The 13550-nt window shown below is 51.3% G+C and overlaps 3 protein-coding genes across 3 annotated transcripts in view; 1 reads left to right on the top strand and 2 right to left on the bottom strand.

Moving 5' to 3' along the window:
* Positions 1-782: 782 nt before the first annotated feature.
* Positions 783-1472, bottom strand: UCRPA7_2477 (putative atp synthase subunit 9 protein; the record flags this gene model as incomplete). The annotated part of the gene is made up of 3 exons (XM_007915064.1): positions 783-788; positions 854-1188; positions 1352-1472. 3 exons carry the CDS (start codon positions 1470-1472, stop codon positions 783-785), a joined length of 462 nt encoding a protein of 153 aa, XP_007913255.1.
* A 3119-nt stretch (positions 1473-4591) lies between these two features.
* UCRPA7_2476 (putative n-acetylglucosaminyl transferase component gpi1 protein) lies at positions 4592-9056 on the bottom strand (the record flags this gene model as incomplete). The annotated part of the gene is made up of 7 exons (XM_007915053.1): positions 4592-5349; positions 5409-5705; positions 6230-6253; positions 6777-7238; positions 7290-7522; positions 7604-8421; positions 8937-9056. 7 exons carry the CDS (start codon positions 9054-9056, stop codon positions 4592-4594), a joined length of 2712 nt encoding a protein of 903 aa, XP_007913244.1.
* Positions 9057-11289: 2233 nt separating this feature from the next.
* UCRPA7_2475 (putative exosome complex exonuclease rrp protein) overlaps positions 11290-13550 on the top strand; it is a gene marked incomplete at both ends in the record, with an annotated part of 2636 nt that continues 375 nt past the window's right edge. The window contains 3 exons of the mRNA XM_007915084.1: positions 11290-11655; positions 11711-12597; positions 12649-13508. Coding sequence (XP_007913275.1) covers positions 11290-11655; positions 11711-12597; positions 12649-13508 — 2113 coding nt within the window. The remainder of the gene's footprint in view (positions 11656-11710; positions 12598-12648; positions 13509-13550) is intronic.

Here is a 13550-nt window from a genome sequence, read left to right as displayed (position 1 = left end):
TTGGGTCTGCTATTGTCGTCAGTTGTGTTTCTGATTTGTAACGACCACTTACACGTGTTTTGTTTTACATCCTTACTAGCACTTCTGGCACTTCTCCTCAGCCGTGCTTGGTCTCACAGCCTTCGGGTCTCACCAAAAGCACATCTTGGGTTGGAGGTTCGGTTCAACGCAGAGTTTCTGCAGAGATTGAACCAACATCAACCCAAAGATAATGAAAGAACGTTGGCTAGCATGGCTAGTAGCCTGCGATCTTCGGCGTAGTTGCCACGCGAATAGCCTCAGTGTGGGGCCCCGGATTGCGGATCTCAGTAGCGCAAAAGGGCTCAAGCGAGCCATATCTGGGGAAACGGCGATGAGGCCAGTCACGGGATAAGACACACATACCCGAGTGTGTGGAGATCTGGCTTTCCACTAATTCACTCAAGTGTCCCGGAGAAAAGACGGTCAAAGTGGGCAGTTGATGTCAAAAGTTGACAAAGTGAAAATGGTTGGTTTTGTATGTGGTCTTGATCGGGAAGGATGGCATTTCGCTATTTTTACAATATCCCGAGAACTTTGATGCAAAGTCCCCCCATTCTATATCTATGAAGATGGCTCCCCTGGGTCTCTATACTGAACCACGCAACCAATCTATGCAATTTATGCTCCGGCCCCCTAGGTCTAGATGGATGCTGTCAAGTGGCAAGCACAGAATCCTGTCTCGTACACGCTCTCTCCCCCATTCATGATCCTTCAGATACCGGCCGGACCAGCCCAATCTGCAGCTAAGCAGAGCGGGTCGTTTAAGTCTGCGGGGAATGATTAGCAAATGCTTTGCTGGATCTAAGGGAGCTATATTGGAGGCTTGACGTACGAACTTGGCCATGAGGGCAACCATGAGGTCGAAAAGACCGATGGCCTCGACGAAGGCGAAACCCAGAATGGCGTAGGAGAACAGCTGGCCACGGAGGGCAGGGTTGCGGGCAACGCCGTTCAGCAGAGCAGCGAAGACGAGACCGATACCGATACCAGCACCGGTCAGGCCGATGGCGGCGGAACCCATACCCAGGTTCTTGGAGACCTCAACCATGGCCTGAGCAATCTCGGAGCTGTAGGGGCGGGCCTGAACCTTGGCGAAAGCCTGGCGGGTGTTGGCGTTCAGGATGCTCTGGCGCTTGACGGTCTGGAGAGGGTTGGCCCTGCTCATGCCTACGTCGGGACATCAGTGAAAATTCTTCACTGAGGCAATTACGAGCCCAATTGACACCAATCCATCTCGGGTCGACTCAATTGATGGTCATTGAGGTCCATCAAGGTCCATTTCGATGCTGGCGAGTCGATTGAGGATGATTGGAGCTTGGGGGTAGCTTACCGGTGATGGTGCGCTTGGAGCTGTTAGCCAGCTGGACGCGGAGGGCGGGACGAGCGACCTTGGAGGTCGTCGAGGCCATGGTGGTGGCCAGTCTGGAGGCGAGCACACGGGTGGAGGCCATTGTGAATGATGGAGGAGGGTAGGGAATGATGGAAAGGGAGCCTAGGTGATAGCGGAGGATAAGAGAAGATTTCTCAAAGAATGGAGGTCTGACGGGCTGATGAGGAAAAGGGAAAAAAGAAGGAGGAGGAAGTGCGAGACAGATGGGAAGAATCAGGTGTTCGGCTGGATGGGGACAACGGAGACTCCTGACTGGGTGATCGCTCAATGAGGGATATCACAGACCAATGAAGCCGGCGCATCCACAGACATCATTGATTCTGTGGAGCCTACGGTCCCAGCTTCAAGCAAAACGTTGACGAGACGGTGCTTGGGCGAGTTGGGATAGCGCACAAAACAGCAACCTTGACCTGTACGAGTCGGGCGATGTCGGAATCCGCTAATGGGAACATCCCTTGCAAAACACATCGAAAACTGGGTTTCAGGGCGACAGCTTCTTACCCAAAGACGCGATTCATGTTACCTGCAGCACCGGTGCTCAGGTGGCTTTTGACAACGAAACGGAACCAAATACTTAATGCTGCAGTAACCCTTCACCACTGCAGGTTTCTATCTTCTATCGAGCTTCCAACAAAGAGTCCCCGGAAACCATAAGCGCGGGCTGCAGAGTTTTCCCAGAAATGCTGTCTGAGGCTCCAACAGGCATAAAAAGCCACACAGCCAATCTGAAGAAGACACCCCCACGGACCCCACTTAGCGGCGAAAAAAGGAACCAGCAGCCTCAGTTCGTTGTATTTTGGTGTCGTGCAGGCCATCTAACAGAATACGGAAGTCCTCCGTACAGCCGGTACAATGCAACACGAAGGTGTGCTATAACCGACAGCCGCCGCACGCCGTGAAATAGCGAAAGCTGGCAGCTCGAGGGCGTTTGAACATCGCCTCGGCCTCGACTCAGTAACCTCTGTGACCGTTTCGACGAAGCTCTATCTAAGGACGCATTCCTCAATTGCTACAAACGAGTTCTACTAAGATTCGACGAAGGTAATCGCATGCGATCTTACCGTTGGAAAGGCCAGCCAGCAGAGAGCTCTATCAAGCTCCCAGCTTCCCATGCCCTAACCTTCCTCTAAGCAGCAGCAAAACGGTCCAGAAATGCCTCAAGCAGTGAAGAGCCGAGCTTAGTCGTTAGTGTATAGCCGAGGACGACCCATTGATGAAAACGGACGGTGAATGCGGAATGGTCAAGACGGACAGCGTCTGTTAGGAGGAAATGACGGTGGGTCTGAAGAGCTCTCTTCCCTCAGGTACGGTCTCAAGCCCCAAGCACAAGGCCCTAGTGAGCTCGGTAGCTCGGGAATCTGGCCTCTGTTCCCGCGCCGCCCAGGGCCAGCTCCTCAAGGCTCGTGCAGTGCTTTTTGCGTGGCGGGCTGCCCTGTAGTGTAGCTCTCAATTCGACGTCAGGAGCCTGTAATCAAAGCGCGCGACAGGAAAGTAGAAAATTAAGACATGGGATGTGATATCTCTCCCAGGCTGTACCCCCAATGCGGCCTAGTTCCCGTGCGTCGGGAAGTGTCGGGCGGTGCCACTGGAATGAGTGTGAAATTTCTTCTCTTAAGGCCACCAGGGCCCTACTACTTTTGCTGCATGGCAGGTTTTAATTGTCCGTTTGCGCCGAGTATCTCTCACAGAGGCCTTTGGCACTCTTTAGCTGAGTCGGTCTAATTGATGCTTCTATTTGACCTCCAACACGCCTACGGTCGCCCATATTCCCAAACACCCCAAACAAAACCAAAAAATTGAAGTATCCTGCACTTCTGACGTTGCCTTAGGCTCAGCTTCCCGCCTCGCGTGGCTGCAGGCCCAGCCTTGCAAGGGTGCTAATGATCGCAATTTAGCGACCTGCATCTCGGGTTGCCCTGGGCCCCCTGGGAACCAATCGCCCGGTTATTGCAATGGCAATTCTAGAAAAAGGGGCCCGTGGCCCTGTAAGATGCAGGTGTCTTCAAGTGTGTAGGGATTGATTGCAGGCGGAAAGTTGACGAAAATTTTTCTGTCCTGCGTCACACACACACTCGCACATGCAGCTGAGCTCCCTAGAGCTTCCGAGATGGCCCAAGCTCCTTGCCATTCCTGGCTTCTTTCAACAGGTGCCATGATGGGCATCGGTCTCCATCATGTACATAGTTTCTGTCGGCTATGCATGTGAAGCCAGAGTGCTATTGCTCATGAGAAAAGCTACCGAAATATCATGCTTTGATCAGTGCTCGAGTTCAATCGCGATCCGGCCTCCACTGGAAGAGAGAAAAGAAACATCACCGAAGAGTTCAGATGCTGTCCGATGCATGCCTGAAGTTTCGACGGCGAATGTTGCTGTCGAGAGCCATCCACAGCTCATGGGTTGATTTAGCATGCACAGGCACCAGCTGACTTTATCTTAGATACGCGGCAACACCTACATGACATTCTGCCGTCCGACGATTTCGGTCTACTACTGCGCTGAATCAAGACCGATCTTGACGAGGTAAATCAAGGTGGCGCCAGTGTTGATCGCCCTCCTTCCCGAGAGAGCCGATCAGCTTGACGGGGCTTCTCCCCATCGTTGAATGTGGCGTCTGGAATACAGCGTGGGCGGGTTCGAGTCCCGTTTTCTCGAGCCTAGTTTTTGGAAGGCCACCTGTCATATCCCGACGTCCTGTGGCAATGCCGCGAATAGGAAAACTACACCTCGAGATATATCTTGGAGAGCTTGGGCGAGGCTTGTGAGGCGACGTGCTGCTCTCTCTCTCGTGTGGATTGCGTGGGAGAGCAAAACTCGAGCGGGGACTAGGGGTGTCTCGCGCTGTTGTGCTCTCCTGGACCATCCGTGGCTGGTAGTCCCAGTTATGCGAATGTCAGTAGAATCCTAGTTAGGCAATCACACTTGCCATGCTTAAGGTTCTTGGTCATGGCATATATGTGGTCAGTTGGCAGTCACGATCTGATGGGAACATCACAACGAATCATCAAAGTCACAGAGCTCAGTAACTGTGGCTTGGTCATTGTATCTCGTGCTTGACTGAATACCCAGGCCTTATCCACCAAAAACGGTTCTCAAAACCGATGCCAAGCTATGGACGCATCAGGATGTTGCTCACGGTTTCCCCATCAAAAGCTAGTCGAAGAGTAGAGTAGCAACAATGGCTACTCCACAAAGGTAACTGAAGCTCGCTTGCTCTGCGAACCAGCCTCGGGCTCCTTGAAGGAGATACGCCGCAGCTGAATGACTGTGGCGACACCAACGTCATCCTTGGGAGCAGCAGATTCAGCTCTGGCGGGGGGCTCTTCGGTGGGGGGCTCCTCAGGAGCTGGCTCTGGCTCGATGTTGACACTGGCGCGGCTGGTGTGTCTACCTCTTCGCTCAACCCCTCTATTTCTTCGGTAGATGAGGTAGGCCAGTACAAGCGAGGTTGCCCAGAGCAGGCATACCATGACCAGGCCGACGATCATGCCGACTCGCCATGCACTGTAGGCATGTCCAGATGAGTGAGTAGCAGGCTTGGGGATGGTGCTGGGGATGTCGTCGCCAGGTCCCTCTGTTCGGCTCCACACCATGCTGAATGTCATGGTTGGAAGAGACTCATCGGTAGGGAGGTTGGAGGGGACGGTGATCGGCAAGGAGGTGACAGAGTCATCCTGAGGAGAGATGGGAGCCATCGTGGAGAAGACAAGTCTATCAGGGGAGGTACGAACCACACTCGTTGTCATTGTGGTTGCGGCATTGACGTCAGATTGAAAAGGGATTTTAGCTGGAGACTTGATCAGGGGTGAGGAGATGCTGAAGACTCCTGATTTGTCGCGGACAGAGCCCATTCCATCATCGATGGTGATGAAGTACAGCGTCGCATACTGCTCAAGATGAATTGGCCATTGGAATTCTCCCTTGAGGTAGTCAATGTCAGCTATCGAGGCTTGTTAGCTTCAGGTGAGCTGCAACTGATCTCTGCGCATCGATGCTTACTGCCGATCGTCTGAAGCGGTTCATTATCTGGTGCTCCCCAGAGATTGATGCGGAAGGGACCGCCATCAGCTGAAGAAGAAGCCCACTGGACTGTATAGATCGTATCTGCTTGAATAATCTCTTGTTCGTGGGGGCGGGTGATCACGCCCACAGTCTCAGCATTGGGATCAACGAGGTCGGGGTGGATCTTGAGGCTGGCAGTGAGCCAGGCCTGGAGCAGGAGGGCGAGGTAGATCGCGTATAGGAACATCTTGTCTTCCAATAGTCGGAGCGATCTTGGAAGGATGGTTGTCGGAGCTGAGCGAAATTGGTCGTGAGTCTGTCGTCGACGAGCTCAGGGTGCGATCTGGGGGTAGGTGAGCGGGTGATGGGGAGAACAAATTCCAATAGTATTTGTTAGAAAATAAGGGCTACTGGCAAGCACGTGGTGGTAAGAAAGGTCACTGTGATGTGAGAACGATTTGTTTCTTTTTTGTTCCAAGGCAACACTGTCTATCTCCTATTTGGGATATTGGCACTCGTCAAGTATCAGACGAAACCCTTCAGACGCTAGTACACAACCGATGAATACGATGAATATCGCTACTAACAAGCCTCAAGCATGTGAAGCACCAGATAGAATTTGTTCCCAGTGTTGTCCAGAGTAGAGGTTATACTCTGAGACAAATAGCATGTTGTGAACAGCTTGATTCTCCTGTATTGTGTCATAAAGAATCACTTTGAGAAGTGTGGTAGAAGAACATTAAAATCAGTCCGTCTATATTCATAAAAGCTTCTTTATCTCGTTACACTGTAATCCAGCATGCCAACCAAGCTCAAACCCAACGCCTCGTAACATATGCCATCTGTATGCACAAATGTCACTCAAGCATAATATCGTGACCTAGAGACCCCAAGAGACCCAGGAAAGCGCTTTCCATTCATGATAGGCACGGGAGGCCGCTTCTTTGATGGAAGGGAGTTCACAGCGTTCCACATCTCCATGATACCAGCCCGCCGAGCAGGGAGCATGCTATATTGCAGGCTATAAAGATTCTTTCGGTTTATTGGCGGGACAAATTTGCCAGTGAGCAGGCAAAAGAATACTCGTGGTGAGAGGTAGTGTTTGCGGATGCGCTGAGCCATCTGGAAGTACTGATGGAACATGGCTCGGAAGGTCAGAGGAATGGACTTTTAGCGGTTAGCTTGACTCAAGACAGTGTGTCTGTATATCAGGGGACGAACATTGAGGTAGATTACGGATGTGAGGGGTAAGGTTGTTGGCGAATTTACAGCAAGTCTATTTTGGGTATCTTGAAGTTCAAAGCGAATGCCCCCTAACATTTGTCAGTCAAGCCACAAAAGGTATCAGTCTGTGAAACCACCAACCTGGAAGTCTCCTTGGATCCTTTATCCGGAGCATCAAGGCGAAAAGAGGGAAATGGTTTAAACAAGAAAGTAAAGTATCAAACATGGCTTTGAGAAAGATAATGGCCATCCGGGCGATGGCAAAATTCAAATAGAAGACGACAACAGTCGGCAGCAAAAAGAACAGGAGAGTAAAGAGGATGGTGCCAACAAGGAGTTGATCGAGATCATAGTCGCAGGAGTCTATACGGTTGCGGAGAACGTTGTGTTTCTTGCCGCGGAAGAGGTGGAATAGCGACATGAGGATATTTAGCTGCCAATGATATATACGTGCAGAGGCGAGATAAAACGAGTAAATGTGCACAGTGAGGATGGACAGCAGGTCTGACAGCAGAGCGACTGGCATGCTGGCGCCCGCGAAGCTGGAGAAACCAATGAACCAGATGATCTGCGGCAGCATAGGGCTGAGCTTGTCGAGACAACCTTCGAACATTAGCTAAGACCTCAGTAATAAAGGGGAAATACGTGTCATACTTGACCAGTAGTCAATGACCCAGAGAAATAGGTCACCAAGGAACGCTGCAAGTTCGCTATTGAGTTTCAAACCGGCTGGCCAGCCCATGAGCCATGATATACTGCTTTGTAGAGCCTCAACAGTGTAAGCCCTTAAGAGCAAGCTGATCTGTGCTGCAACCCAGTTGGCATTGTCTATGATGTAGGAGCCGAGCGCGATTCCGATGATAACATCATTCGCAACCAGCCAGAGACTATTATAGAATCTGATGTAGTCTGGATGGCTGGTTGTGACGCTCTCCCAATCATTTTTCCTCTGTCTGAGGGTGACATACTGCATCGGCCAGTAACAGAACTGCTGCAGCCGGATCTCGACTTGCTGTGCGGTGGCAGATATGTCTTTCAGAGCAGCGTAACGAGGTCGGCCTCTGTACTCTAAGATGCGCAAGAGCATCTCTGCAACAATTCGATGTCCAACAAGTCCGAAGACGAATGCCTTAGTGATGACTGGGAAAACATAGAGTGTGAATAGCTCCCAGAACCATAACATCACAAATGTTTTCATTGCATCAGCAGATTCCACCACGCGCTCTGAGACACTAAGACTCCTCTTAGGCCGTGTGCCGATCTTTGAAACGTTCTTCTGCAGTAGTTGCTCGAGTTCCCAAGCCCAATTGATTTGATTGACAATTTTGGGTAACGCCTTTTCCTTTGGCGACGGGACTCGCTTGATAACAGAGTGTTGTTTAAGCTTTTCGACTAGTTGCTGTTTCTTCTCATTTCTTCTCCGCTCCTGCTTCTCTTCCTCCGCCTCGATATCATCGACCGGTGGCAGCCTGATGCCTGTTTGTTTGTCTCCGAGCGCTAGAGAAATCGGATTGAGGGAGATGTATTGCATTCGTGTTGGTATAGGCCGCTGATAGAGGACAATTTGGATGCTTGACGCCTTGGCACATCGAACTTCAGGAACCCGCATGCTCGGGCCATTTGTCACACGAACCCAGGAGGGGTCGATCTCTTGTGAGTCGGAAGCATTTGAGATACCTAGGACATGGACATGTGCTTGGCCACAGAGCTCGAACATCCGACCAATATTATGGGGCGCATTTCGGAAGAGTGTGTGCGATTTAAGGGCACCTTCGACATTCCGGGCCTATGAGGTGTGAGCAAGTTAGAGAGCAATTGACCACAAGGTAAACTGACATCGACTGCGTCTAATATGGCCACGACAAAGACGTCCAGCCCGGAATTTCTCCAGCCCACTACTACCCCGGTCAATTCTGATCGTGGCAAGTCAGTCGGCCAGAATATCCGCATCAACCCATCATGCTCTGGCATGACAGACAACGGCGTCCTTGGGACTTATTGACTAGAATGAACCTCGGCGCCTCAACTGTTCTCGTGCAGATATGCCTGATCCGGGCGATCGGGGGTGCTTGATCGGGGGCTGTCAGTATTAACGCGAGTAATCGAATGTGGGGTTGTAGTACCAAAGTTGACTCTCTCGTGGCCAAGCGTTCCACAGGTATGAGGACGAGAGCGAAGAGGAGAGATAGTATGGCAAACCCCTTGGCGGCACGAGACTAGAGATTGAACAACACGGGTCAGTACAGGTAGACCCTCTGACGATGGCGGGGCTGGCCATGTATGGCGCAACATGCTACTTACGACAACTCCGTAGTCCCAAGCGAAGATGGCAAGCTCATAGAGGCGAGTGACCAGATCCCAGCGAGCGGTGATGTAGCCAGCTACGAATATCCCTAGCGTAAGGATGGAAAAGGGGTGCATAGAATCGCTGTCGCTATGAGAAGCGCATGCCGAGACCTGGGAGACGTCGAAGGGTGGGGAGAAGGGAGGAAAGACGCGGGATGCGTGTAGAGGGCAACTTGTCGACTAGCGTTGGGAGGAGTGGAAGGGTGGTTCTTCAGATCGAGAAAGAGGCGATGCTTTTGCCGGAAGCTCAACGATAGACAGGCAGGCAGAGACAAGAGTCGCACAAGATGGGATGAGGGGGACGATCGTCAGCGGTGCCGAGAGAGGCGGCTCTCGAGGGGAAGAGGGAGGGAGGTTTGTTGTCCTTGAGGCAAAGGCGTGACGAGGCGATGCGGATTGTGATGTGGAGCAAATGGCGGCTGGCGCAATACTGTGTGCTGCCAAACCCGTGCCCAGATGGTCTGGATCTGTTAAATTGAACCTTGGAACACCCCTGTCCACTGCATCTGCCGCTCGGTGGGTGCTACCGCAAACGCTAAACAGGCCGCGCAACACGCCGAGATCGACAATGTCAGGAGTGCACGTGTGAGGGCTGTCTTAGATGCTGGCCGCAATAGTAATAGCTTAGCACGATAGCCGAATTCACCTTGAGTCTACGTCTAAGGACGACCAAAATGCATCAAGCTGCAACTTTTTGGGGCGCTGCAGGCAAGCAGGATCTTAAGCTCAGTGAGGTGAATGAAGTGTTATGAAGTGAAGTGGAGGGAGATGACAACGGTAATTTAGACTGTGCCTCCTTCCTGGTGGTCAATTACAGCATGCAGCATCCGCGAATTAGGTCCGCTGCATTTCACCATCTGGTCGTCCACCACCAGATCTGGCAATCCTATCACCAATAGCCCCTTCACTAACACCGTCCACGTACGCCATTTGGCGCATCTGGCACTTGCTCTTGAGAGCTTTTGACCTCGGAGAGCAATCAACGGTGCATTTAGGGATAGACCATGACTGACCGTATACCAAGGTTGAATGCCATGGTTTTTTCATGTCCTCGGATCTTGCTCCTCGCACTTGATCAGAGAGTTATCTTCAGGATCCTTGAGGTTTCTTTATGTCTCGATATAACTTAATCTATGTACAAGTGAGTTGCTTGCAATTGGAGATCTATACACTCTTTTGTGTGAGGCGGGAATCCCATGATTGTGTCAAACTCCGAAACGCCACAAGTGATATGCTAATGCAGTCCGTCCGCATCCTGTCGAGAACCATTCGTTTCCTAAGAATGTTCAGTATCATGACCTCCACATTTGATAAATCAACATACATTTCCTGCCAAGATAGGTGGCATCGTTTTCCTTATTATCCTCCCGAGCATCTTCCAGCAATTTGTCGATGCCACGTTGTTTGAGGGCAACCTGTAGATGGTTAGAACGATGGTTCGTTACTACTAGACCTAGCCTTGTCTGGTCAACAACAAGAGCCCCTTACATTCAGGCAAGTCTGGTAATCTTTGAAGAGTTTTGCACAATCATTGTCATCTGGCTTCCCAATCCCCCTGAGATACTCTGTCTTTGAATCAGCAAACAGACCGCATCGCCAGACGTGAGAAAACCCTACTTTCGCTATACCACTTGAGAAAACAAGTATCGTACCGCCTACATCGTCAGCAACCCTTACACATAAAAGTTCTCGGTGAAATACTTACTCCTTTACCTCATTGCACTCCGGGGCAAGAGATCCAGACATCTTGAGGTGAAAATTGTCGACCGGCGGTTGATTCGGCAACTACCTCGATCCTCCCTGACCACCTTGAGCGTGGATCGCGACTGCTGCACGATTCCTCAAGCGTGTAAACAGAAAGAGAGGCAACTTTCGGGGTCTGTTTAGTCTATTCCAGTATCACCGAGCTGCATCGGCTACTGCCAAAGTGTTCGTAGTGAATGTCGTCGCCGATTCTACGTTGGTAAAAGCAACCGCAAGTTTGACGTCTTGCCACTTCCGCTAGAGCTCTTTTGAGGTCATCGCACCAAGACACCTTATCGTGCCTTATCGGAGGACAGCCTAAATCCCTACCCCACAGAGTACCGAGACTTTGGTCAGCCGCTATAACAGCACTAGAACTGGCAGCAACGAAGTACTTTTACCTCTCCTACGATCACACTAAAGCAGGGTTCTCCAACTTGCGCATCGTGCCGGCCGAGACCTGGAAATTTATTTTTCTGAGAGCAGGTGTCTGTATTGTTCCACCAAGCCCTCCTCGCAATTGAAAGAGAGCTCGAAGCAGCACTGCTGAGCAACGATCATCGCAATGGATGCTTCGCAGGACTTCAAGTCCTTGCAGGAGAAGATCCAGGGCGCACTTGTTGGTACCACCAAGTCCGCCAACCGAATCGCAAACGAGGATCTCAGCTTCCAGCGCACCGCCAACCCCTCCGTAGGAGACAGGCTCGATGACCAGACGGAGCGTCTGCTGAGCCTTGCCAGCGGGTTGCTTCAGTCTGCTGGCAAGGCGACAGACCAGAGCGCGCCATCTTCCTTCGACGACGCCGAAGATGTGGACATACAATGGCGGGGCATCGTGGATGTGATAGATTCACTCCTCGAGAAGGCAGACACGTGCTTGGACGAGTACACAGGCTTAGTGAAGCGGAAGGTCGCACCTGTCGCAGATGCAGTGAGCACTCAATGCCTTAAAACCTCCACTTGGGACAGTTCCTGACAGATTTTAGGGTTCGAAGCCGAAGAAGTCGAAGACTAATGACCGTCTTGATTACAACATTCGCCGTGCGAATATCGTCAAACCACAGAATGCCTTCGAGCGCAGACCAGACAACTTCCACAAAGGGCCGTGGAAACCTCTCTTATCCCAGAAACCCCATGCATTAGTGCCGCTGGAGGAAAGCCTTGGCACCTTCACTGATGAGAATGAGACCACTCAGTACGACTATATACTTTCTTTTCCCCTTCTCCTTCTTCCAAATCGTGGTCAAAAGGTCGAGGATATGTCCCCGAAACATTTGCAAAGATATTACAAGAGGATCAATAAAGTAAAAAACATGGGCTCAACGCGGGATACTGACGGTAGATTCAGGTTCAAACACCCATATGAGACAGAGGTTTTGAAACTCCAGTACCCTCCGACCGTATACGAGAAGAGAGAGCCGATCCCATATCTCCCGGCTGAAGATACAGCAGCGACCTGGGTAGATACGTATGAAGGTGTTCTCGCCATGCTGGAGGAACTAAAGAAAGCCAAAGAGATCGCTGTTGATCTTGAACATCATGACTTCCGAACTTACAATGGATTACTTTCACTCATGCAGATTAGTACCCGTGAAAAGGACTGGATAGTGGATACTCTCAAGCCATGGCGACACCAACTAGAGATTCTCAACGAGGTCTTCGCTGACCCGAGCATCGTCAAGGTATTCCACGGTGCCTTCATGGATATTGTTTGGCTACAGAGAGACTTGGGCTTGTATGTCGTCGGCCTCTTCGACACTTTCCATGCCAGCAGTGCTCTCAACTATCCGGGAAGAAGTCTTGCCTATCTTCTGCAAAAATTTGCGGACTTTGAAGCCGACAAAAAATATCAAATGGCCGACTGGCGAATCCGGTAAGCAGCTGTCGTCAATGTTCGTGAATTTTCAGCAACTGACCCTTCTAGACCGTTACCGGACGAAATGCTCTACTACGCCAGATCTGATACACATTATCTACTCTATATCTACGATATGTTGAGGAACGAGCTTGTTGAGAAATCCGACCCAACCGATCCGGAAAAGAATCTGGTTGAATTTGTTCTGCAGAAGTCGAAGGAAGTCTCACTTCTCCGATATGAGGGCTTGACAGCAGACCCATCGACTGGCCAAGGACCTCGAGGGTGGTTCAATCCTCTCACAAAGACGCCTTCCGCGTTCAGCAGTGAGCAATTCGCAGTCTATAGAGCTGTTCACAAATGGCGGGATGACCTTGCTCGCCGGGAGGATGAGAATCCTCAATTTATTATGCCACAGCATGTCATGACTGACATCGCGAAGATTATGCCGTCTGACCCGAAGGCACTCTGGAGTCTATTTCGCGAGTCCGCTCAGATAGTACGGCGATCAGTTGATGAGCTATTTGCCATTATTCAGAAGGCAAAGGCCGAGGGGGTAAATGGGCCCACGATGGTGGACTTCTTTCGTGGTGACACTATGGGGTCTATAGCCAGTCACCTGGCAGCGACGAAGAACAAGGCATCCGATGAAGAGCTGCCTGCTGCGAAAGAACTGCGGAGCGAGAATTCCCAGCTTTGGGGCACTGTGCCCCTGAGCAGCGTCTGGGATCAGACATCCCGGGGGACTGCGGCATCTGATAACGTCCAGATTGCCGTGCCATGGTCTAACTTTGTGCAGGGACTTCGAGCTGCAGTCCCTGACACTCCCCCCGAGCCGAAGGCTGAGAAAGAAGATCCGGACGTAGACATGCTACCACTGGAGACCTCAGTCCCTGATACCGAGTTCACGTTGAGGGCTGGCAGAAAGCGTAAGGTCGAGGAGACGTTAGAGACGAGCCAGGAGTTTCCGG

This window comes from Phaeoacremonium minimum, assembly GCF_000392275.1.
Source record: "Phaeoacremonium minimum UCRPA7 unplaced genomic scaffold PA7_03_scaffold_162, whole genome shotgun sequence".
Lineage (NCBI taxonomy): Eukaryota > Fungi > Ascomycota > Sordariomycetes > Togniniales > Togniniaceae > Phaeoacremonium > Phaeoacremonium minimum.
This window is presented reverse-complemented; position numbering and strand designations above follow the sequence as displayed.